The 26,221-nt window shown below is 31.0% G+C and overlaps 2 protein-coding genes across 3 annotated transcripts; both read right to left on the bottom strand.

The window, feature by feature from the left end:
* Nucleotides 1-314: 314 nt before the first annotated feature.
* LOC105772723 (protein DETOXIFICATION 48) lies at nt 315-2,309 on the bottom strand. Its single transcript, XM_012594139.2, has 2 exons — nt 2,130-2,309; nt 315-2,034 (listed from the first exon to the last, which is right to left on the bottom strand). The coding sequence occupies exons 1-2, from the start codon at nt 2,220-2,222 to the stop codon at nt 517-519; spliced, it is 1,611 nt and encodes a 536-aa protein (XP_012449593.1). The 5' UTR covers nt 2,223-2,309; the 3' UTR covers nt 315-516.
* A 625-nt stretch (nt 2,310-2,934) lies between these two features.
* Nucleotides 2,935-12,150, bottom strand: LOC105772724 (sucrose transport protein SUC4). Of its 2 annotated transcripts, none has more exons than XM_012594141.2 (6): nt 11,293-12,150; nt 9,938-10,680; nt 9,353-9,416; nt 9,234-9,277; nt 7,113-7,275; nt 2,935-3,319 (listed from the first exon to the last, which is right to left on the bottom strand). In XM_012594141.2, exons 1-5 carry the CDS (start codon nt 11,801-11,803, stop codon nt 7,114-7,116), a joined length of 1,524 nt encoding a protein of 507 aa, XP_012449595.1. In that variant the 5' UTR covers nt 11,804-12,150; the 3' UTR covers nt 2,935-3,319; nt 7,113. The 2 variants fall into 2 exon arrangements, with proteins under 2 accessions (XP_012449595.1, XP_012449596.1); XM_012594142.2 differs by lacking the exon at nt 2,935-3,319 and adding an exon at nt 5,828-6,366 and having other exon boundaries at nt 11,293-12,148.
* Between the last annotated feature and the right edge of the window lie 14,071 nt (nt 12,151-26,221).

Here is a 26,221-nt window from a genome sequence, read left to right as displayed (position 1 = left end):
ACGATACTCTAAATAATTTAAAAGAATATAATAATAAGAAAAAAGGGAAAATTCTTGACTATTGGTAAAATTTTAAAGGAGAGGAAAAGCTAACCAATTCCATACAAACAGGGCGTGGTTAATTAAGGGATTAAAAGTAGGTAAAGCAAATTATACTAATTTTGGGTTATAGATATGCTCTAGGTGTAAGGTTATTGTTTGCCTTAAAAGGAAAGGAAGAAGAAGAAAGTCAAGTAGAATCATGTTCCACCAGTCCTTTTTTTTCTCTTTTAAAATTTCATAGCTTTCTCAATCCTTCAATATATATACACACATAAAGAGAAAGAAGTAAACGTGGTGACTATTCACTACTACATTTGTTATTTCATATAACATGGAGGAATATAAAGAAAAATGAAGAAAATTACAAATGAAAATTTAGTTAAACAAGGTACAATAGAGAATTAGAGTGGGAACTGTGTTTTTTATCAGTGTTTTTCTATGATGGTGGGGGAGGGGCCAAAAATGGAACTGAAATTAATGCTCAGTATCTGTACTGAGTGAGTTAGATAAGAGAGGGTCTTTTTCATTTGAAGCAGACTTCACAATATCATCATTAATGGACATTATCCCTTCAAGATCAGCCTTGGCATATTGATCATGTTGTTTACTTGAAATGGGCAATGGGGGTTGGTGTTTGTTGCTATTAGTGGTGGTTTGTGTGAGGACTTTGGCTCTTTCTACTTGAACCATCCAATCTGTTCTATAAAGGACTAATAGCATGAGTAATGCACAGGTTGCTTGAGCAGCAAGTAAGCCGAGCCAAAGCCCGGCGAACCCCAGTTCAATCACGAACCCCATTAGGATAGCTACCGGCATCCCCACTAGGTAAAATGAACCCAAGTTTATGTTGGCTCCGATGGTTGGTCTGGCGGTGCCTCTTAAGACCCCACAACCGGTTGTCTGAGGGCAATTCCCGAGCTCGCAAAGCCCCACGATTGGTAATGCGACTGATGTAAGCTCGAGGATTTCTGCGTCGCTGGTGAAGAACTTACCCCATTGGTGTCTCATCAAGGTGGTGAATAGCATCGCTGAGAGACCGATAGCTACGGCGCAAAAGACCGAAACGATCATGGAAATACGAGCTTTTCCAGGTCGGTTTGCACCGAGTTCGTTCCCAACTCTTGTGGATACTCCAACGCTTAAAGCTGAAGGGAAACAATAGACTAGAGCTGTTGTTTGAATAAGGATCCCCATTGAAGCAATAGTAGCTTTGGGGTTAACAAGTAAGCCACCAAGCAATATCATGAGTTCATACCACCACCATTCGAGGCAAACAGACGCACAAGTCGGCAAAGCTAGAGCGAGCAACGATGACCATCCCCTAAGACAATCAGTACTTGGAGTTACCCAAGAATCTTTATATACACCAGAAAAGTATACAAATAAAGAAATCAAAAGGAAGACATTGAGATTCGTCCACACCATAGCTATTGCTACCCCTGCTACACCAAGTTTAAGATAAACAACAAGAAGGAAATTCAATGGAACATGAAGTAACACTGAGATGGCTGAACAATAAGTTACTGGTAATGTAATGCTTTGAGTCCTAAGATAGACTCTAAGTGGATGTAAAAGTGAAAGGAAAAAAAGGTCAGGGATTGAAAAAACAATAAATACATGAGCCACTAATGATATTTCTTGGTCTTGACCACACCAAAGAAGAATAGCTTTCATATTGGCCCACATGAAAGAGATAGGGATAGAAGCTGATAAAAGAAGAAGCACTGTTCTTTGTAATGTTAACCCAAGAAGTTTCCATTGTTTTGCACCATAAGCTTGTCCACAAATAGGTTCCATTCCCATGGCTAAACCAGAGATAACAGAGTAACCAGTAATGTTTGCAACACCAATGGCAAGTGACCCACCGGCAAGCTCAAGTTCACCAAGGTAACCAAGAAACAACATAGAGATCATAGCTCTTGAATATAAAAGTAAACTACTAATAGCTGTAGGACCTGAAATCTTCCCTATAGCTTTAATTTCTTGCATAGCCTGAATGCACAAAAACAAACCATGAAAATCAGACATTTGATAGCTTATAGTGATAAACAAAAAACTACCCTTTTTTCTAAACAAGTTTTTATTACCTCAGAGATTGTTGGCAACCTATGTAGCTGTTCTTCATCATCCATAGTTTTGTTCAAAGGGTCTTTGCTAGAAGGTGACTTTGGGTTATACATAGCTATATGAAATGGATAAAAGAAGTTATGGGAAAGGAGAAAAAGAGATTTGATTAGAAAGGGGGGAAAATAGGAACACCCTTATGGCTTTTTTGTGCTTATGGGTGCTAATATTTATATACGAGTGAATTGGGGCCCGTACTCTTAAGGTTCTGAACGTGTCAATATTTATATAGAACCCCCTAAAGCCATTACTAGAACACTTTTTGTAAGCACCCATACCTTTTTTTTTATAGCTTTTTTGTGTGTCTTTCCTTATCTCTTTTAGTCTAAATTTGAAGGTTAGTTAGTCACTTAGGATTTGTATTCCTTTTGTTGAACACCTAAGGTTGGAGTAATATAAAGAAAACCCAAGTTTTTGAGTGTGGAAAGGAACTCAAATAAGTGCCTTTATGAAATTAAATATCATTTACAAATATAATATGACCAACCCCATTTCTTTTTTTTGGCATTTTGTGTTGGTTACAATTGAGTTTAATATTTTTTTTAAAGAACTAAAATAAATTTTTTTATTAAGTGGATGATCTTGAAAACCGTAAATTTATTATAGATAAAAGTATTCATAGATGAAAATTTTAATAGAAATGATTAATTTGGTATCCGCTTCCATTATACTTTATTTTCTTTTATTATATATAGCATATTTGTATTACTAATTAAAAGAGAGAAATAAACTAGTTTATCTTCAATTTGTCAAGTGGGAAACCCTTGATTGACAAGCAAATAAACTTGGATCATCTCTTTAGTGAAATGACAAGAGCATATCAGTACATATATATAATCTTTTGACAATGGTTGAGCATATTGCTATATATATATATACATATATCTCTATCTGTTTGCAAGAACTAAGGCAGCCATGCATGTTCCATTTTTGCACAGCCCATGTGATGAAGGAAACCCAATTTCAAGCACCATTTTTATTTGTTGCTTTTTTCTGCAACCACTAAAAAAAGGATCACCAATATGGAGAGTTGACAATCTTTTATTCATATATCTTTGTTTCAGGTCCCATCTGTTTGTGGATTTCTCCCTTTTACTGCTTCATTCCTTTTGAGGGGCAATGAGTCTAAGAGAGTAAAGCAGCAGAGACTGGCCTGGCACATTGAAGCAGTAATGGTTAAATTTTGTTGCTAGTCCCTGTACTTTGACAAAATTTGTGATTTTGTCCCTTTACTTTAAAAGTTAAAAATTCAATCATCTTTACTTTTTTTTCCTTTAAGAATCCTATTTCAAATTGACAATGTAACGTGTTTACTTCTCGTCAATTATATACCACATTATATAAGAGTAGTCTAATCAACATGTCAAATTGATAAATTTTAAAGAAAAATACTTACAATTTTTAACTTTTAAAACACAAGGATTAAATCTCATACTTTATTAAAGTACAGGGACTAATAACATATTTTAACCACCAATACTACTTTAACTCTACACGCAAGATTTAATGAATGGGGTCTATATTTTGATATATTTTTAATTGTTCAATATTATCAAGTACACATGATAAAATTTTAATCTATTACACCCTAAGTAAGTATAATTATAAAGATAGCCCCTAATAATAATAAATTGTAATAGAAATGCTAACAGTGAAGGTTGGCAGTGTCTAGTGTTGTGCTTCAGTTTCCTAATCCTCTAATTAGGTGCAATAGTACTTTAGAGAATGCCAATTCGTAAAAGGTTCAAAGATTGTAAGATGTGAGATAAAATGGGGGTCCAAATGGGGAAAGCTTAAGAGGTTAAGGAAATGAAAGTAAAGAACATGTGGGCATTTAGGGGTTCAAGTGACCAAACTGTCGTATAATCTATAGGAATTTTCTTTTCTTTCCTTGCCCAAAAAAGGGTTTAATTTGATTGTTGGTTAAAGGGTCATCTTATTTTGAAATGGGACCAGCAAAAGTGTGTGTTAATGGAGATGACAGAGTAGACTAGAAGATGGAAGAAAGGGGAACACTGAGAGCAAACCCTTTTTTGGGTTATGTCTGAGACTGGCGGCAACCCTACCATTTAAACCCCAAAAAACAACTTGGAAGTGTGCGGCAATGGGCATGTTGGAGTTTTGGTTTTAGAGATAAGATATTTACTGCTTTTCTTCTTTGAAACCCATACCTCCTCCCCTCTTCCAATGTCGTCAGATTCCATGTGTGTTTCATGTATACGACACCTATGATGTGTCATGCAACTCCATATATATATATATACATATATCCAATTAAACAATAGACATAGTTGAATACGCTAAAACAAATAGATTAATCCCTATAGGTTAGATTAAACAGTAAATTGATCATTTTGTTAATTTTTATTGTTAGAAATTAATTTATATATGTTAGCATGAGATATATGCGACACGCCACATGTCATTGTTTGATTATTCTATCAATTATGTCAATTTTAATAGTAAAATCAATAAAATTTTTAACAAAAACAATCAATTTAGGGATTAATTTACCCATAATCTATCACAGAGACCACAAAACTCTTATCATTCAAAAAACTCAAACCATGTCAAAATCCTTACCAAATTTTCTATTTACTAATCACATTAGACATCATCTTTTAGCATTATTTTCTTCATCTACGGAACTTGAACCCAAAGCTTAAAAAGAATATTAATCACTGGATAACGTTTATTCTCAATATTTCTGATTGGAAATGGGGTTCACCAGAGGAACTGTAATAATTTGTAGGATCAGAAGAGGGATGATTCATGCTATTCGTTTCTAGTGTTGGCAATTAACTCATATTTTATATATATATATTATAATATACTGATTCTTGTCTAGGAACTCGAACAAATTCATAGATTCCATTTCTTATCCCCAAAATATAAAAAAGAAAGGTCGATGCATTGCTTTGCTTAGTCTCAATATTCCATTACAGCACCTACTAGAGTTTCCCTGTTTCCAATGTCCCATCAAAAATGCCACAGGCAACAGCTGTGTCTGTATCTGTGTGATGATATATGATAATATGCAAAAATGGCACCAAAATCAATGCATCATCACTCTCAGCCATAATATGCATTCAAAGAAAGTTCTTCAATCATGGGTTTTTTCGTTTTGCCTCATTGCATGTATGTCAACAAGATGACGATAAAGTTTGAAATTTAATTTCTATATTAAAAAATTCAAATTTGTTAAAAATTTGTCATCAATTCATCACACGTCCATGCATATGGTAAATGTATTTATATCGCGAGTCAGATTATGTTTTGCTTCTATTTAAAGAGTAGATAAATTAACCTATGTATATTAGATCAAAGAATAAATTAATTATTTTTGTTAAAAAATTCATCTATTTTTACTGTTAAAATCTGATGTCACTGACAAAATAATCAAACAATTACACGTGTCATATCACATGTCCCTCATGCTGAGGTACAGGGACCAATTTTTAACCGTAAAAATTGATGAAGTTTTTAATAGAAAGGACTCATTTGCACTTTAATCTAGCATACAAGGACTAACTTATCAATTTTTTTAATAAAAAAAAAACAAAATGTAATCTCGCTCATTATACAAGGGATTTCATAGTATTTTTTTTCAGTAGAGGGATTAAACTTTAAAATTTATTAAAGTATGAGGACTGGTGGCATATTTTGACCAATTTTGATAAGAATGCAATAAAACCCAAGAATTTATTCGAATGTTCAGATATCAAGCAAAGCAACAAAAACAGGGGGGAATTATGTAAAATATTACAAAAGAACAGAGCAATCATGAACAGCACAAATAAATGAAGCTTTTTTCATATAAAAAATAAAATAAAATCAAAGCATATAAAACATGTCTCCCCCAAGGTTGCAATCAGCACAGTTTCACCACCTTAATACTACAAACTGGGGCACAAAATGCATGATATTCCAATATATAATGATTAGACCACAAATATGCAAATTGCAAGCATTTCCTTTCAATAAAATAAAAATAATAAAAAGTTTTAAGTTTTGATAAAGAATAGATACCAAATCAGCAGCTACTTATCTTGTGGTGCTAAGGGAAGCAGTCCTGGGACTAATTCTCGAATCAAGCCTTTCACCAAGATTTTCCAGCGGGTGGACAAGTATTTCATCCCAAAAATAAAAAATTTCTCCACTTATTTTCAGATAAGTTGTCCCATCCAGAATTCAATAAATCTACAAAATACATTTTTGGGATAGAGCAACACTTAGTTCCTAAACTTGACAATTTTTCTCAACTTAGTCCCTGAACTTTTTTTATCCATGTTAGTCCCTAAACTTGGCAAATTTTCCCAGTTTTGATCCATGTGATGATATGGCACTCTAAGATTGTGCCACATCATCACCTAAAACTTTTTGGAGAAAAATATAATTTTTATGTGATGGCATGGTAGAATCTCAAGTGCCACATCATCACATGAACCAAAACTGGGAAATTTGCCAAGTTCAGGGACTAAGTTGGAAAAAGTGGCCAAGTTCAGGGAATAAATGTTACCTTATCCCTACATTTTTCTTTTGGAAAAACTTCATTGAAAGCTACCAATATTTGTAACTATCACATTTAAGATGCCATCATGACCAATATGCAAAATACTTCCATTTTGAAGGGAGGCATAGAATTAGTCATTCTGGAAGCTTACTGTGCGAGAAACAATCTTGTTTTAGGTTTCAGATTTCATTAAAAGTAGCTGCAAAAAAGTATAAAGTTCTAAAAGACCTAAAAGCTTCAACATTTGAATGTAGTCCGGTAATCACTATTTGCAACATAATTCAGTGTTTTCAAATGCCAACCAACAACCTCAAATCACAACGATTTTATTAATCAATAGAGCAGCAATAGCTATACACAAATTGTTGCTGTGTGAACAAATATAATATTCATGTTGATTGCATACAAAAAAAAAAAAGGTAAAACAAAATACCTCATGGGAGGACGACCCTGGGCTTCTGTGAACTACTTCGAGGGATAGCCAAGATTGCTACCAGTCCACCGGTGAGGGCTGCAACACCTGCTACTGCGAAAGCTGGTGAGTTTCCACCACCAAATAGTTGATCCCATGGTCCACTTCCCAGAGACACCACAACCTGTTGGTAAAAGCCAAAGTTTCACTACCTAAATTGCTTGAAAAAGGATCATATAAGAACTTCCGTAACAATCAAAATAGCAACATTACGGAAGGCATCAAGTAACATAGTGGTTAATGCTAAGCCATAAAGGGAAAAAGGGAAGACTTGATTATGACTTCCCTGTCAGTCGCTCTATGACTCAACCCTGTTTGCTTGTTCATAACAAAAGGGCTATTAATTGCAACTTATCATGGAAATTGATAAAACTATAATAGAAAGGGAAAGACCTTGATCAGTTTGAAAGCTTCATTGTAAAAGAGCTTCCTTGCCAGAGAGAACAGATTTTAGAAAGGAGAATTTTCTCTTTACACCAAAGAGGGTTCAGACTGTTCTTATGAAATTATGACAAGATGCTGCAAATTAGTTGCCCACATATATGCGACAATTCTATAGTAGCCTTGTAATGACCTTTATTTTTCTGTTAAACTTCCACAGAAGCATAAGCAAGCCTCTTTTACCAAATTTTCAATGGTTGTTGACCCAAAGTTTTCCAAAATTTCATCTTTATAAGCAGAGAATTAAAATATGCTTCCAAGAATTAATGTTAAATGCACTTGAATAAGATTATTTAAGTCAAATGCATGTCACTAAAATTTTATTAAAATATGTTCATAAGACAATAGAATTTCAGACCCAAGTTATATTAATTACTAACGATTTCCAGAAAATGAAAATATATAAAAGAAGAAAACAAAACTAAAAAGTGATACATACATTAATCATCTTCCATCAAATAGCTGGAGTGGATGTTCCCTAGTATCTAAAAGTTGATGCTAGAATGCATGCATTATCTGCGTGCATGTGTGTGTCTGTGTCTCCGGGCGAGAGAGAGAGTTCTCATTCCTATAAAATTCCATGGTAAGTTGAACATTAAGTCACAACTCATCCGAAGCCTAATCACTATTTAATACAAACACAAGTTTACATGGCTCCAACTTATTAAATCTTTTGAATGACGTCAAGACAAATAAATTGTTTAAATCCTCCTGTTTAAGAAATTTATTAGAAAGGCTGTGTCCAGTCCACTTCAATTCCTTAAACATGTATTCAAATGAGATGATCACTTCAAATAGAGTGCTCCTATGCTTGACAGCAGGGACGAAGACAAAAATCTCAGGATTTTTAAAGGGACTAAAATGGAATTTTACTATTGGGATGGAAGTGGGGGAAGGCCCCTGCCTGCCCCCCTCGGTGCTGTCCCTGCTCAACAGGCTATCACTTTTTTTATTTCCAAGTAGATAAACCATCAAAAACCAAAAGGCTAACCGCAGCTATCAGTGGTCCAACTGTTAGGATGTGATGAGAGCCATCCAACAGGTGATTGTATAATGTCAAGAACAAATGGTGCTATCAAATAGATGACTTTGTGATATCTCCCTAATAAGTAGGTAAAAGTAGATAGCAGCTTCAAAGCATGTGATTCCAATGCATGACTTTAACATTCCATGCGATAGCATGTTTTTCCTTCATGATAAGACCAACTATACAATACAATCGTAACAACATGCTATTTTGATCACAATTCAAACAATTAGTTCATAAGAACGTTCAGAATTTATGTATTCTGCCTTTTTATGATGAACAAGATAAAAACTCCCTGCCCCAACAAAGAATATTATGACTAATTTAGTGTTTCTCAAGGAACGACAGTTCTTTTGATTGATGCCAATTCTTAATTAAGAAAAGAGGTGACAATTGAGCATGTGAATGTTACTTTTTAGTTAGCTTAAAGAAAAGGAATCATAGTCAATTCAGGGCTCCTGTCCTTATCATGAATCCACAAGAGCAGGGATGGGGAAAATTAATAAATATCAATCAAGTTCATTTTAGCCCCCTTCTCCTTTGCCAACATCAACAAAAAGAAAGAAACAAGAAGATAGATCACATTAAAAATGAAGTCACGTGCAAAGCAATACCTGTGGAATAACAATAGCAAGATTTAGGACACCCATTGATAATCCTGTAAAAAACAACCAAGAGAATCAGTGCCTTAACTGCTTCTCCATAAATAAAAAGGAAAAGAGCAAAAATTTACCTTGGCCGAGTCCCAAAGATTCAATACGTGAGGATATCAAGGCATATGGAACACTATAAGTAATCTGAAATAAAATACAAACTGCATTAGTTGAATGCCATAACTGAATGCTCCTAATTTTTTCTTTCAAAAAAAAGAGATTAATTGGTACACTAGCAGAACCAAGCTAACCTCAGGCAATAAGTAATATTGAACATCAAAATTATACCCAATATGACCAATGAGAGAGAACCCCATGTTATTAGACCTTAGGAGCTACCATGTGACAAACTCATAAGGGGTAATAAGCAAGAGTGACAAAAGATAACAACAGAACAAAAGTTGGGTTTTGATCCCATCTTGAGCATCCATCCTAGAACCAATTGGCAATAGGAAGAGAAACCCAACTTGAATTAAGGCAACAGGCAAACTAGGATTTAACCAAAGTGAAAGAACACCACTTTAATAAGGAGCAATGTTTTAGTACTTTCATGAACAAGACTAATGATGTTGTAGTCCGGAGAAAGAAATTGCCATCTCTATGACCTTTAGACAGATTCAATTAAAAGCCACATGACTTTGTGTAGGAGAAAAGGAGCAGCTTACAGCCAATGGAATACCAAGGAAGGAAAAAATCACTAGTGCACCAATGACAATGCCAACTGGGGGTAGACCATGACCAATATAATCCAAATGATTGGCCACATATGACAGAACCAGCATTGCAAGAAAGCATAGAGCCATAAGAATGTTTGAAACTCCCCAGATAAAACCAGCTCCCCATTTGCTACAAAGCTTCTCCATAAGCACTGAAGTAATTCCTAGAACAACAGAATTCAGCATCAATCCGAATGCGCCCATTCTGACCCCAGCATTATAGTTATCCCCCTCATTTGGTTGACCACCATAGATCTCTCGACCCATCCAGTCAGTATCAAAGAGAAGAAAAGGGAACCATCCTATCCAATTCAGTGCAGTAACAGACAAGACTATCCATATAGGCGCTGAGAAATATCTAAATGTTCCAAATAGTTCCCATAGAAAAGCTTCTTCAGCTTGGCCACCTTCAAGCCCCTCTTCTTGAAAGGGTGTAGATCTATCACGAGAACCTAGAGGTACTTCCTTAGCAGCTAAAACACTGAGATATGTAGTAATTGCAATAAAGATAATGTCTAGAAAGAAAGCAGACTTGAGATTCGCGCAATCAACATCGCAGGCATCTGTCATGGTAAATGGAAGAATCTTATACCAACCACTGTATGATCCTGTTGCGTAACCAAGAACATTGCCAACAGCCATGAACAGAGAGAAGTAAGCATTTGCCACTCGAGTTCTTCGATGGTCCTTTCCTAAAATGGCAAACCGGCGACAACAGCAATCAAATATGTGGGGTGGAAACCGTATGATAAGCAAATATACCATATAAAATGCTGAACAACCTCAGAAGGTTATTCAATCTTGAAGGAAATGAAACAGATTATATATAATAATTAAAATGACAAGATCAAGTTCCATTTAATAAGACCCTAAATTGGTAAGTTCCATTTAATAAGACCCTAAATTGGTAATCACTTATTAACTTCAATACTTAAGTAGCTCACTGCACTGAAGCAATCAAATAGACCAAGCACTGTACAGAACCAAAATTCTGACAAAAAACATTAATTGTAATTATTAGAAGTAATGTTGTACTGTATCTAAACTCTGAAGGGGTAAACTTAAAAAAGACAAGCACTAGAGGCACAATCATTGAAAAATAAAGTAATACCAATAATCAAACGTAAAAATAATTTTATATTCCATGATGAGTGATGACTACTTTGCTTTACTCTTTAAAAAGATGTCATAGAAAACGAAATTTTCATAATTTTCATATTAAATAAATGCTAATTAAGCTCTAAATTTATTTAATTCCAACAAAAAAAAAATCGAAAAGAAGAAGAAGAAGAAGAAGAACTAACCGGTAAGATCAGCAAGAAGAGCTCTACAAGGACCTTGAGTGGTGTTATTAGCAACATCAAGAATCCAAAACCCGAAAACAAAAGCCAGGACAGCTCCCGGACGAGAGCTTTTATTATCGCCGAACAACCATCCGATATCGGCAGAGTGACCGATGATCAAAACGGCAACGACAATCAAAATTGCACCAGCAACAATAAACGGCCGGCGACGACCGAACTTACTGGTGCATCGATCACTCATATGACCTACCAAAGGCTGCACCAGTAGACCAGAAAGCGGCCCACAAAGCCATATGATACTAGCCCACTGGTGAGGTATACCTAACTCTTGAACGTAAGGTGTCAAGAGAGAAAGCTGTAAAGCCCAACCGAATTGTATCCCACAAGCCACGGAAGCGACTCGAAATAGCTGACGGAGTGGAACTCTAGCTCGACCCGCCGGTCGAACCGAAGAAGACATCGGATTTTTCCCTCTAGCCGCTCTTTGGCGGTCTGATTCCGGGATCGGCATCCGTTTTCCTTTGAATTTCAAAAAAGTTTCTTCTCTCTCACGAGAAAACCGACTCGGTTTCTTGACTGAACCGGATTTTCCGGGTTTGTCTCCGGTCGTTGAAAATTTTGAGTTGCCGTTGAGAGATACTGGAAAAAGGTGGTAGACAGGTTAGAGGGTGACGACTGACGTGAGAATCAACACATAAATAAAAGGAGCCTTAAAATTGAAGGAAATTACAAACAAAACCATTAGGATAATGAAGAGCTAGAAATTAGAAGGTTGACCAAATTGGAAATTTTTGTGTGTATTTAAAGAGCTATTTTCGTATCAGATTTTTCTTTTCCAGCTTTCTGACAGCATCGTATTCGTAATGTCGTACATTAATAATGTAATAATAACAACTAGTTGGAGTCTCTAAGAGTGCAAGTGAAAAGTTTTTATTTGGATCATTTTTGTTGTTATTGGATATAGCTAAATTAGGCATCAACTCCGATTTTTAAATTTAATTAAGATAGGTCGATTTTGGAGAGAGAGGAAAACGCATCCAATTAGATATAGTGTGGGTATATCTTTATTGTTTGTGTAAGTATTAACCCTCTAATTATATAATGTTAAGAAAACTTTGAATTGAATTAGTTTCTCCCTAGTAAACCTAATCATAGACCATACCACCTGTTCAAGCATGAAAAGTGAGAGGATTTGAAAAAAGAAATATAGGCTCGAAAAATAGGTTTTGATAAAAAATAAGACTCGTTTTCTAAACCGGTTTAGTCTCAGATAGAAATTTTTGCTCGAGTTTGGCCCGAATCAGTCTTAACTTTTTTTCTGCTATTATTTTACTGTCATTTTACTATTATGTTGTTACTATTTTGTTGTTATTGTTTGGATATTGTATAGATTTTGTTTTATTGTTAATTTTGCTACTATTTTAGAGGCATTTGCTTGCTAAGTTGCAACAACTATCTTAGTATTATTTAAGTATAAAGACTTTTTTTATAATATATTTTTAATTTGTTGGAAAACATTTATTTTTAATATTTTTAGTGTATTTGATGTATTATATTTTTTAAATTTATTTTAATATAAAATAATATAAAAAATTTAATACGGGTAGGGCTCGAGTTTAGCATTTTTAATTTGTACCAAGCCTTGACAAAATTTTAGGCCTATTTTTTTAGCTGAGTCCGAGCCTAAAATTTTACATCAACCTGACCCGGCCCATGATCAGGTCTTGTAACACCCCTAACCCATATCCGTCGCCGGAACAGGGTTACGGAGCATTACCGAAGTTTACAGATCAAGTACAAACATTTCATATCATTTCTCATTCATATCACAAATCAATCATAATCAATCATATTATCCCTTATATGAGCCCTCAAGTCCCAAAATACGTAATAGAAATAAGTCAAGACTAATCCGGGTACTTAGAGAATTTTTCGCAAAATTTTTCTAGGTGTAGGGGACACACGCCCGTGTGGCCAGGCCGTGTGTCACACACGATCAAGAGGCACACCCGTGTCTCAAGCTGTGTGGGTATTCGAAATATGGACACATGGCCGTGTCCGAGCTCGTGTTCATACCTGTGTAACTCTCTGACTTGGGTCACAAGTCCAAGCCACACGCCCGTGTGTTAGTTCGTGTGAGCATACTGACTTGCATTAATAAGGTGCAAGGGTCACACAGCCAAGCCACATGCTCATGTGCTCAATTTTGAGATGCAGGGGACACACGGCCAGATCACACGCCTATGTGCTAAGTCGTGTGTCACACACGGCTGAGACACACACCCGTGTCTCTGTCCGTATGGACAAAAATGGGTCATTTTCCAAGCCCCATTTCTCACCCATTTTTGCTATCAACCTACATCAATATTTTTACACATTCACAACCCAATACAAAACATTCAAATCAAGCTAAAACCAAGTCTTATGCATGGAATATCACTTCATAAATCCAAGCAACCAACCTACCTATAAAATTACTATCAATCAACTATACCAAACACCAACATCAAACATGATATGACCTCTTATATACACATCAAAATCATGCCCATCACAAGTCATTCCAGTGGCTAGTTACAACCAAAACATTACATGCAAATATTTGGTTAATTAACCTATACATGCCATTATAAAAAAAATTAATTATCTATATATATACCAAAATAGTCCGATGGTGTAATATCCCTTACCCGTATTCGACGCTGAAATAGGGCATGAGGCATTACTAAAACACATACACTTGTAAACGTATTTAACCGAGTTATAAAATTTCATCTAAATTAAAACTTTCAAATTTTTTTAACATGCTTTTATAATTCTTTACAATAAATCTTTAAAATATTATATTCATAATAAATAGGGCCTACGAGACCCGATACATACCCATGCAATTCAATGCTTCATTTCCATTTCATTCAGTTCACAATTTCTCATGCTCACAATTCAAATCATATCACTAGCAATTTCTATTTAATTGCCATGTATTTCAATTAAAAAACAATAATTAATAATAATTAGATTTGAATTACAGTAATACAAACTTACTAGGCTAAATTGCAGAAATACCATGATACAGGGGCATTTTGGAAATTTTCCATTTCCCTTGACTTTCCACGTGATCTTGATCTAAATTAATAATTTCATTCAATTTATTAATTTAGGGTCTGTTTGATTGCCAGTAAAATGTTTTTCGTAAAATGATTTCTGAAAAATGTTTTACTTTTCGTAAAATAATTTCTTGGAAAATATTTTACGGTGTTTGATTGAATCATGTAAAATATTTTCTCATTGCTTTGGCGATTCCTAAAAATATTTTACGAAAAAGTTGTTTTACATATATTAATATATATTAATAAATTTTTATATTTTAAATTATTTTTACATATATTGCAATGATTTATTTATAATAATACTCAATTATTAAGCTACAATATTAACCGTTATAAATTGAAAAAAATTAATATCAAATAAATTATTTGTAATTGTGTTAAAAAAAAGTATTGAATAATTAAAAAAATAAGTTACTAAAAAATCGATAAACAGAAGCAGTTTTCTACCGAAAATGAAGGAAGGAATGAAGGAGGCGATAGAGAGGAGAGGACGGAAAATGTCTTACGGAAATTGAAAGGGTAAGACATTTTCCTTAAAATGTAACCCATTTTCCCTTGTTTTGGAGTTCATTTTCCAAATGGAAAATGTTTTCTGCCAATCAAACACTGGAAAAGTTGGAAATGATTTTCCGGAAAATCAATTCCGTCAATCAAACAGACCATTAGACAATAAAACTATTAAATTCTTGAAATTTCGCCATTTTTACCATTTTTACAAAATTACCCTAAAAATTTTACTTTTATTCAATTTAGTTCCTGAACCTAAAACATGTACATTAGCTATTTTTAAAGTAAACTCATATTATCAGAATATTCACATATATTTTTCCTCCTCATCCACTCCATTCCACATCCTTAATGTACTTAACACTCTTAGAAATAACATTTTCTAAAGTTTCATTATTCACCCTTGAGTATATTCGAAGCTATCTATCCGAGTCAGTATCACTAAATTATTTTTATCTGGAGCTAAAAAACTCCAAATTATGCACCGTTAATTTTCACTAAAACAAGACTCATATATCTTTTTACCATAAAATTTTTAGAATTTTTAGTTTAGCCAATTGGTACAGTTTATTCTTTAAAGATTCCCCTGTTTCACTGCCTGCCGTTTCTGACCTCTCTTCACTAAAAATCAAATATATCTTAGTAAAAAATTCTGATGGTAGTGTCGTTTATTTCTCTTGAAACTATACTCATTAAGTAATTTAATAATATAAATTAAAAATTACAATTATTTTTTTACAATTTATAATGATTTATCAAAGTTAGAACAGGAGATTCCAAAATCAATCTGACCCTGCCTCACTAAAATTCAAATATCTCAAAATATATAACTCTTTTACTTGCTCTGTTTCTTTTATGTAAAAATAGACTCATTAAAATTTCATTTCATATCTTATTCGCTCTCTAATTCAATTTAAAAAATTTATGGTGATTTTTCAAAGTTAACTTACTGCAACTGTCCAAAACTGTTTTAGTGCAAGATGTTGATAATCAAATTTATAACACCCTCCTTTCGTTTCTCTACAATATTTTCTACCAATTCCTCTTGTTTCCCTTCACTAACATATCAAGAACATAGAACCTTATATAATAAATCCCTACATTAACATCAATTCCCTACTTTTTTCAATAATATCAAACTCAAAAATATATTGAAATCTTAATGTTCTTACCTTGCTCTATTGATTTCAATCTTTAACTTGATTTTTTCTCTCCTCCAGCCTTCATTTCTTGAATCTAACTTGATATTCTAGCTCCCAATGGTCTCCTTATCAATTTTCTCTCTTGGTGGCTATAGAAATTCTTTTGATTTCTAGATAAAAATAGTAAATTTTTGGTGGAAGGACCAAATTGTAAAGAAAGCAAAACTTTCTTTCTTTCTCTCTTTCTCTCACGTTGGTGCATGGAAAAATGGTGGGTTGCATGCTTCTTCATCTTCCTTTACTTATATATATACTAAATAAAATAATAAAATATCATTTAAAAATCAAATTAAAATACTAATAAACTAATATTTATTTATTTAATTAATATAAAATATCTCCAACATCATCATTATCTTCTAGATTTCTCTCTCTTCTAATTGACTATTTTGCCCTTTATGATCTTTTAAAATTCCATCCTTGAGTCATCACTTAATTTGGTAAAATTATGATTTAGTCCCTCAAAATTCTTCACCTTTTTCAATTTGGTCCTAATCTATCCATTTTCCTTAGTTTCTAGATCATTCCACCCTTAAAATATTTACACTATTAGTCCTTCAACTTTTTCATATTTACACTTTAACCCCTCAATTTTTTAGTATTTACTCTTGGGTAACAAAACTTTTCTCACTTTTGTGATTTAATCCTTTCTTGAACTAATATGTCATAATATACTTCCCAATGTTGACATAACTCCAAAATTTCCCCTTTTTTTTGCTTTATTTCCTTATTTTATTATATCAAAGATAATATTTTACTATAAATTTTTTTTGGGTGTTACAGATGGATAGTGCGATGTAGCTCCGACCAGCTTCCAACCTTTACAAGCTTCAGAGTACTATAAGACAGAGAAAATAAAACAGAGTAAGCATGTAATGCTTAGTAAGTTCGTATAACTGGAAGTTAACTTACCATTAAATTACAATTAAAGTAAACATACAAGGCATACTCAAGCAAATTGACCAAAAGTCCTAACACATATCCTTATCAAGCATATTAGTCATGAAATTCATGTAACAATTCATATTCACAAACTTACCTCGACAAGTGTTCGTGGATTTGTAATTTACTAATTCGATACTTTTTCTTTTCCTCGTTCTAACCCTATATTTGGTCTATCCAGATCTATATGAATAAATTTAACATCAATTTAATACAATTCATATTCAATTTAATTCAATTCACATCTTAGGAAAAATTACCATTTTGTCCCTATACTTTTAATTAATTCCAATTTCATCCCTAGGCTCTGAAAATGAAATTCATGTAATTTAATCCTTATTTCATGCCTAGCCGATTTTTATATGTAACAATAGCAGCCCATGTATTTCAAAAAATTAGAATTTTTCCATGAATTTTACATCTTTTCAATTTAATCCCTAAATCACAATTTCATCAAAATTCCCTTTACAAAAGTTGTTTATCTATCAACAACCTTTCAATTTTTACCATAAAGCTTCATAATTCATGCATACTCATCCATGGAAAAATCCTAGTACTTTGATAACTTTACAAATTAATCCCTGAGATAGCTAAATTAGGCTATTACGATCTCAAAAATATGAAAATTACTAAAAACGAGACAAGAACTCATACCTAATCAAGCCAAAATAGTTTGCTTGAACTCTCCACCCATAACTAGGGTTTCCATGTCTTTAATTTTAGGAAAGATGATAAAATGATTATATTTTAAATTATTTTATTATTTATCATCTTATATATTTTCTCTTTCCAATCTAGTCATTTTCTTTATTTTCCATAGATGACTAAGCATACTTATCTACTAACTTCTCTAAATGGTCTATTTTCCATATAAGTACCTCTAATTTTGAATTCCATAGTTATTTGATCCCTTTAGCTATTAGAACCAACTTTTGCACTTTATGTTATTTGGTCATTTTCATCAAATTAAACATGAAGTCGATAAAATTTTCTTAACGAAATTTCCATACGATATTTTTATCATTATGCGAACCATGAAATAATATTAAAATAACTTTTATTCCAGACTCGGATTTGTGGTCCTGAAACCACTATTTCGATTTCACTGAAAACGAGCTTTTACAGGTGTACTTCCCAACAAATAAGTGTTTGGGGTAAGAAAATCTTGCCTAATGGAAAAAATGATGGAGAGGTGACAAAACTCTATACTTTACATTAAAAAACCAATAAATCAAAAAAGGATGAATTATCTTGTGAAAGAATTTTCGGACTTATAAAAAGTAGAGTTTGCGCTTATAAAAATTATGGAGTAAATGGAAATGAAAAGGAGGCCCTAAATTTTGTGAACAATGCAGAGTTGAATTTGTTTATTCTTGAATATAGAGATATCAAATGGGATACATAAAGCTAACATGTCTAATAGCTCATGTACGGTATATAAAATGTCCTCCTAGTTATATCGTCAATCTTTTAGATAAACTTCTCGAAGAATTAAAGGATCTAGTATATTGCTATGTATGATTTGATCGGAAATATTATTTTATAGATTACACATATTAAGTTATTAGTTAAATTTAAAATTTATTTTAAAAATTAAAACATTTCAATTGAATCTTTAAATCAAAATATATTTTAATTGGATTTTACCATTAATAAAACTATGTATTTGAGTAAAGTTTTTAGTGTTTAAATATACTTTCAGATTTATCCTTGAAAAGGTCAGGCAAAGCTTGAATAGTTAGAAGTTAAGAAGGTTTCATTTGCAAGAGGTGTTACTTTGGCAAAAGCAATATTCTTATAAGTAGTCTATTCTAAAGGGAAACTATGATGAAGTTGAGAAAGTGGCTCGAAAATTCATTTGTGCCTATAATACAACTTGATATTAGTTAAATATTAGGTAATCAATGAGTATATATTTAGTAAAGATGAGATAATTTAATTTATTAAAACGGTCCAAAAAATTATAAGTAGTTATAATAAAATCACTTAAACAGCAAATGAAGGCAAAACAACCAATTACAACGCAATGGCCTTGAAAGCTATCTTCACTAGAGTAGATCTTTGGGTACTCAAGCGCATCTCCAAGAGTGTGGTTTTTTTCTCATGAGGCTTGGACCAATCCCAAAACATCACATTATGGCACTGTTTTTATGAAATAATCGAAACTTCAAATCGTAACATCGATTTTTAAAAATATGAGAATGTCAGATGAAAAAATAATTTGTAATTTTTATGATAAATTATGTGACATATATAACCAAGCCTTTTCTTTTGATGAGGAGCACTCGAATGCTACACCAGTGTGCAAGGTCTTGTGATGTCTCTCAGAAAGATTTTCCATCGAAGTAGTGTTGGTGTATGGGGATAAAATAAACTTATGAGAAATTAATAAAAGCTTCAATGCGTATATCAATGCCACTTTTTTTGAGATTCTATTCGCCTCATCTATATTGTGATGTGCAAAAGAGTTACTGGCAAATGAACCCCGAAGATACAATGAAGTCCGATGACTATCTATGTTTTGCACTGACGGAAACAGTCCACTAAGCATTGAGCAGAGCATAGCAAGGATATCAATTTCTATAAAGAATTTTTACAATAATTCTTTATAGAACAATCTAAGAATATAAAAGATAGTGGGAGAAATAGAAATAAACTTTGTTAATTTTTGTGTCTTTGGGTGTGTCATACAAATAAAATTTCACTCCTATTTATAGGACGTCTCATGTCTATTCATAGAGACATAACTACCTAAATGATAGCCCTATCTTTAGCAATAAACACAACTTGAATAATTGTGAATATTTGTTAATAACCAACTAACATAATTTTTGGTTGCTTATAGCTTTTCATTCGCAACTATTGAAACACTATATATATTGAAAATGTTCCAACAATCTCCCCACATTTTTTAAATATTCTAGATTTTGATCATCTTAGAAATCAATTGCATAAATAAAGGTGTCTTACGATCGAACCTTAACTTAGTGAAAACATGTTAAAGTTAATCAAAATTTTGCCCAAGCCCGACCCACCTGTATTAAAAAAAATTATAATATATCAAATACACTAAAAATATTAAAATAAATATTTCCCAACAAATTGAAAGTAAATTAAAAAAGTCTTTATACTTAAATAACATTAAGATAGATGCAACTTAACAAACAAATGCATTTAAAATAGTAGCAAAATTAACAATAAAACAAGAGTTATAAAATATTCTACGTATACAACAAAATAGTAGTAATATAGTAGTGAAATGACAGCAAAACAGTAGTAGTTTTTTTTTTTTTTGCAAATTCGGGTTGTATTGGGTCAAAAAAAGCTTACCCAAAGCTCGATCTATTTTCTAAACTGGCATTATTTTTTGTCCAAACCTATTTTTTGAACTTATATTTTTATTCAAACTCTCTCATATTTTAGACAACCCGGCTCATAATCAGGTTTAAGCAATATCCATTAGCTTCTGTCCACATTCAAATAAAAAAGAGCTTAAAAAGGTTAAAAGGCACAATTCATTTTAGAATTATTTTTCATTTTTTAATATCCTTTTACCTTTATAATATTTTTTCACTAAATGACGAAAGTGGCCCTTCAAAAATGCAAAAACTGTAGTAATTGGATATAGGAAATTTGTTAAAGGAAAGGAATACATCAACTTTCTTCGTCATTTTGGTTTGTCGATTGTTATATTGACCGGATAAAATATTATTATAATAAAATTTTAAAATAATTATTTGATGTAATAATAGTAAATTTTAAACTTCAAAATATTAAATATCTATTTAAATAAAAAATATTAGATTATAGCAAGTAGATTATTACAATCCATGTTTTTATAATGATCGGACCGAGCATATAATCAATTTTCAATTTAATCGATTCAGTATAATTTGATTAAATCAATTATTAAATAATTCATTAAAATATAAAAAAGTCTAGTCCAATAAAATTTTTAATTTGATTCAATTAATTCATACCAATTCAATTTCATAAACCGTAAATCTTAAAAGGTAAAAGACAATAACACCCTTATAATAATATAATTCATTTCTTATGAAAAAATAAATTTTAATATTTGTTAATTGACGGGTGATTTTCGAAAACATAAATACTAATAATATTTATTTTTCATAAATAAAATATCAAATCTCCAATCATATAATTAAAAAATAAAATGAGCAACTACGATTCGATCCGACCCGATCTAACCCAATCATCGTTTCGCAACACGTTTTACATGACAAGAAATTAAGCGGGGGCTGGATCAGTTGGCGACATGATTTTCGCCCGCCTTTACTTTTGCTCCCTTTTTCCTTTTACTATAATCTTGCCTGCCGCCCATTAGGTCCCTACCTTGGGTCATTGTCTTTCGTTTTCACTTTTGAGCCCCTAAAGATAATTCTAATTTAATGAACTCGTTGCATGTAAATTAAAATTTTTAATTATATGGGTCAATTTCACATTTTAATTTTAATAATAATTTAATATTAATATAAGCGAGAATATTTAATAGACGGTTTGGATCTATTATGTTATTAAAAAATAGTATCGACATAACAAATGCATGTGTATTTATAATTTGATCCACGTGTTTAAGTATATTTTATGTAAGTTCAAACTGAAGCAAACTTAATAGAATGACATGATTAATACAAGTATCAATATCAATACCCGAGCACTCAATTAATTTTTTAAATTTCAAAAATTAAACCCTAACTTATAAATTTATAGTAAAGATTGATAAATTAGAATTTGAGTGAGAATCTTAGTTTGGGTGTTAAATTGGATTTAATAATTGAGGATTATATATAATATATATTTTCCATCAAATTAAAGCAATAAAGATGACAACTATTTGCTTGCTTAAGCCGCAAATAGATTCCTTAGTGGGGTTTTCTACAATTGACAAATAATAATCATTATCATTAATGGATACACAGAAAAAAAACGAAGGAAAATTATCCTTTTAATACCAATTGAAAGACATGACATTAAACATCAACTACAACTTTATGAAAACACCCTTTTTCGTTTTATTAAAACCTTGATTAACGCATAACTTTATTTATACTCCTCCTTTCCTTCAACTATATATATAATCATATGAAAAAGGGTTTCAGCACACTCGAATCCACATCCTTCTACATTAATAACAATGTCCATACCAATCAAGTCAAGATTCAATCGGCTCAAATGTTTATATATTTACGTGAAAAGAGAAAAAAAAAACTAAATTTTCATCATTTAACTCTTGGGTATAATTATGATTTTAGTTTCTCTAAAATGTTGAAATTTGAGATTTGATCCTTTTACTTTAATTTGCTTATGGTGTTTTTACTTTTTATAATGTTATTACGATAATATTGTGAATTGTTGCTATTAAGGTGATGACATGGAATTGTTTTTTTTAATTTTAAGCATTCGATTGATATGAAAATTTATTATTGATATAACATGTTTGGTTAGATTTATACGTGGTTACGATTATGTGATTGAACAATGGTAAAACATATTACGTACTCACTCTAATACGAAACCGATAACATCGTCAATTTTAATCTATTAATAACATTATAAAAATAAAAGACTAGATTATATCATACTAAAATATAAAACTTAAGCCCAAAAAGAGACTAAAACTATAATTAGATCTCTTTAACTTTTGTAAATAACAAATTTGTAAGGGCCAATGTTCCAAAATCCAAACCCCAACACTTCTTTTTTCTATTGAAGGTAGGATGATGCAATTCATTGATAAACCCATTGGGCTCCCTCTAGTCCACCAATGTAGCCTTTAAAATAGGATTACAAATATGATAGTGACTTCTAGGATGAATAAGAGATATTCAAAATATTCTTCATGGTATTCGTGTCAATCTCCTCAAAACAAGTCAATCAGCATACGATTTGCATGATTTGGATCAATCCAATCTTGAATGATGTGTTTTTTAGACTAATTTTCATATATGGTTAACACGCATTCACAAAATTGATTAAGTCATGTCTCAACTATTTTAGCGTCAATTTGTTTATATGATTTTACGGAAAATATTTTCTATATTTTTCTGTGTTTATTTCACAGAAAATAGTTTAGTCAACGGAAAATGACTTACAAGTTAATGTAAAATAAGTCATTTTTTTCTTATAAAATGACTTACCCTTTTGAAAAGCGTAAGTCATTTTTCGGAAAAGAGCTTCTCCATAGATAATTTCATTTTATATAAAAATTAACTTAAATAAAGTTTAATATTATTATATTGATAATAAATTTTATTTTTATTTTTAAAAATATTTAAATATTAATATAAAATATTATATTTTAATAATATTAAATTACATATTTAATTATTTATATTGTCATATAATAAATTATTAATATAATTAATATAATACATTATTTAATATTTAAATTTTATTTTAATAATAAATTTTAAAACTAATAATTTTAAATAATATTATTCACATATTATTGAAAATATCAATATTAATATTTTAATAATAAATATTTATTACAATTATAAATATATTAATAATAAATGTTTTGTAGTATGAAGGTTAAAATATGTCGAAGTCTATGTACTTTTCACAAATTTACAATTTAGTCTCTGTACTTTTATTTTCAAGAATTTAATCCTCTACTTTTCAGATTTGAAAATCAAGTCCAATTGTAGACATTATTTTTTTTGTCAATTTTGTTAATGCCACATCTTTAAATAAAAAATACTTACTTGGCAGTCATATAACTAAAGAGTGACGTTGCAATGAATCTAAATTTAACAAAATATTTTTAGTATATGTAAAAACAATGTAAAATATAAAATTACAGATATAAAATAAACTCAATTAAACAATGAAAAGATAAAATAAAAAAAGCAAATGAATGTTTATTTAATTGAAAACGACTTTTATGAAATATTTTTAAGGAACCTGCCAAACACAAGAAAATATTTTATACAGGTTCATACACTAGAAAATATTAGCTTTTTTCAGAAATCATTTTTCAAAAACCATTTTCAGTGAAACAAACAAAACCTTAATTCAAAATATTGTCAACCTTGAATATAGCATTTTATGAAACTCGAGTACCATAACAACTCTAACATTAGAATGAGCACAAACTATTCAATTTTGTCTTGAAACATTCAAAAATCCGTGACCAAAAAAAGACAGAATTGAATAGTTCACTCACCATTTTATAACTTTTCATAGTTGGTTCATTAAAAAAGATAAAATTAAATAGTGAAATTATTATTTTATAACTTTTCATAGTTCGATGATCAAAAAATAAAAAAAATTATAATTAAGTGACTACTATGTAATTTAGTCAAAAAAATAAATAGGAAAAAAACAATATGAGGAGTGAAAAGCAAGTTATGATCAATATGGTCAAAAAAAAAATTGAAGAATAATTGACTCCTATCCAAATCAAAGTAAGGTAACTATCAATGATCGTGGACCCCTTCATGTGGAAAATGTTGCATAAGACAACTCCCTACATCTTACTATCACTCTTTAACATTTTCGAAAGTTACTCTTGCAAATTTTGAAAGGTAGGTAAAATTATTATCGAGGTATTTGTACTAAGTGTGAGATTACATTTAATCTTTTCTATTAAAAAGTGGGATAAAATTTTCTTTATACGTTAAATAAAAAAGTCAAACGGTTTTCTTTGTTAAAAGTTTTATCCATTTTTAAAGTTAAAAACTAGTGTGCCTGACTGAACAATCAAGCAACACCATGTGTACCTCATGATGATTTACAGGAGCCAATTTTAAACAATAAAAATGGATGGAATTTTTAACAGAATGACCAATATGCTCTTTAATCTAACGTACAATGACTAATTGCCATTTTTTTTAGCAGAGGGGGCAAAATGTAATCCGAATCCTAATAGAGGGGCCTCGATAGTATTTTTACTTGAAAGTTATGAATTTTCATGACATGACCAATATAATTATATTGATATGATAAATACATTGGATTGATTTAAAATTTTATATGCATAACGAATACAATTATATTAATAAATATGACAATTAAATTGTTAAAATGTCAATTATAGAAAAACTGATGAAAAGATGTGAAACTAAGTTAATTTTACTCGATATAAGTGGATTATTCCCGTATAATATTTATATATTAAATAAAATCAAATTTAACTTAAAATATAAGTGAATTCATCCTCATATAATATATCATTGGAAGGAAGCTATGAACACCGAAATTATTAGTATTCATGAATTACAAAACATATATGGATGATAACTCCCTATGATTTAAAGCATACCCACTTACACCTTTCACGTTTGAAGAAAATCTAATAAATCCCATTGAGATCGATTTATTAGTATAAAAATCAAGTAAGTACCATTGTAATTGGGAGTGGATTGGATATCGGCCCTCTAATGAAAATATGAGTAAATTAATCTTTATATATTTCAAACGTGCAAATTAGATCCTCCGCTAAATTATATATATTAAATAATGAAGTGGAACGTAAATTGAAATGATTAATTACTAATTTGATCTACGAACTATAGTTAAAATATTATTTTATTTTTTAAATCTTAACAATAATTCTAAGAAATTAAAATCATATTAAAAATAAATATACAATATTAAAATATTATATTAAAATTTAAAAAATAAAAAATCATTAAAGTTATTAAAATTTATATAAGAAAAACAATTTTAATGTTTTAAATTTTAAAAATTAATTAAATGATGATGTGTTATCTACGTTGCAATCTACATGTATAGCACATCAATAAAGCTAACAAACGTTAACTTTTTTATTATTTTGGTATGACTTGACAAAAATGCAAATTTAAATGTTAAAATAGACTAAAATTAAATGGATAACTAAAATAATTTTTTATAAAAAATAAAAAAAGTAATTATATCTTTATATTATTAAATTAGTTGATATCTAAATTTTGTTAACTCGGCCAAGCCGCCCGTGATCATGACAACAATGATGGTGTCATTTTGATTTATGGATTTGTTTGTATTACTGATGAATTAAAATTTACGGGTAAACTATACATAATTTTACTGAATTATTAATAAGTTTACGTTTTGATTATTCAATTTTAAAAAGTTACAAAAATTGTCACTGAATTATTCAAAATGTTCGTATAAAAATTATTGTTATATGACTTTTTT

Source organism: Gossypium raimondii, chromosome 6, assembly GCF_025698545.1.
Source record: "Gossypium raimondii isolate GPD5lz chromosome 6, ASM2569854v1, whole genome shotgun sequence".
NCBI classification, from domain to species: domain Eukaryota; kingdom Viridiplantae; phylum Streptophyta; class Magnoliopsida; order Malvales; family Malvaceae; genus Gossypium; species Gossypium raimondii.
The sequence above is the reverse complement of the archived record's forward strand: the minus strand, read 5'-3'. Positions and strand labels throughout refer to the sequence as shown.

Excerpts from the sequence above, each read along its gene's own strand:
- LOC105772723 (XM_012594139.2), bottom strand. The coding sequence starts at position 2,222 with ATGTATAACCCAAAGTCACCTTCTAGCAAAGACCCTTTGAACAAAACT. Across the intron at positions 2,035-2,129 it reads GGTTGCCAACAATCTCTGAG|GCTATGCAAGAAATTAAAGC; the intron begins GTAATAAAAACT and ends TTGTGCATTCAG.
- LOC105772724 (XM_012594141.2), bottom strand. The coding sequence starts at position 11,803 with ATGCCGATCCCGGAATCAGACCGCCAAAGAGCGGCTAGAGGGAAAAAT. Across the intron at positions 10,681-11,292 it reads TCTTCTTGCTGATCTTACCG|GAAAGGACCATCGAAGAACT; the intron begins GTTAGTTCTTCT and ends TTGCCATTTTAG. Across the intron at positions 9,417-9,937 it reads TCCTTGGTATTCCATTGGCT|ATTACTTATAGTGTTCCATA; the intron begins GTAAGCTGCTCC and ends ATTTTATTTCAG.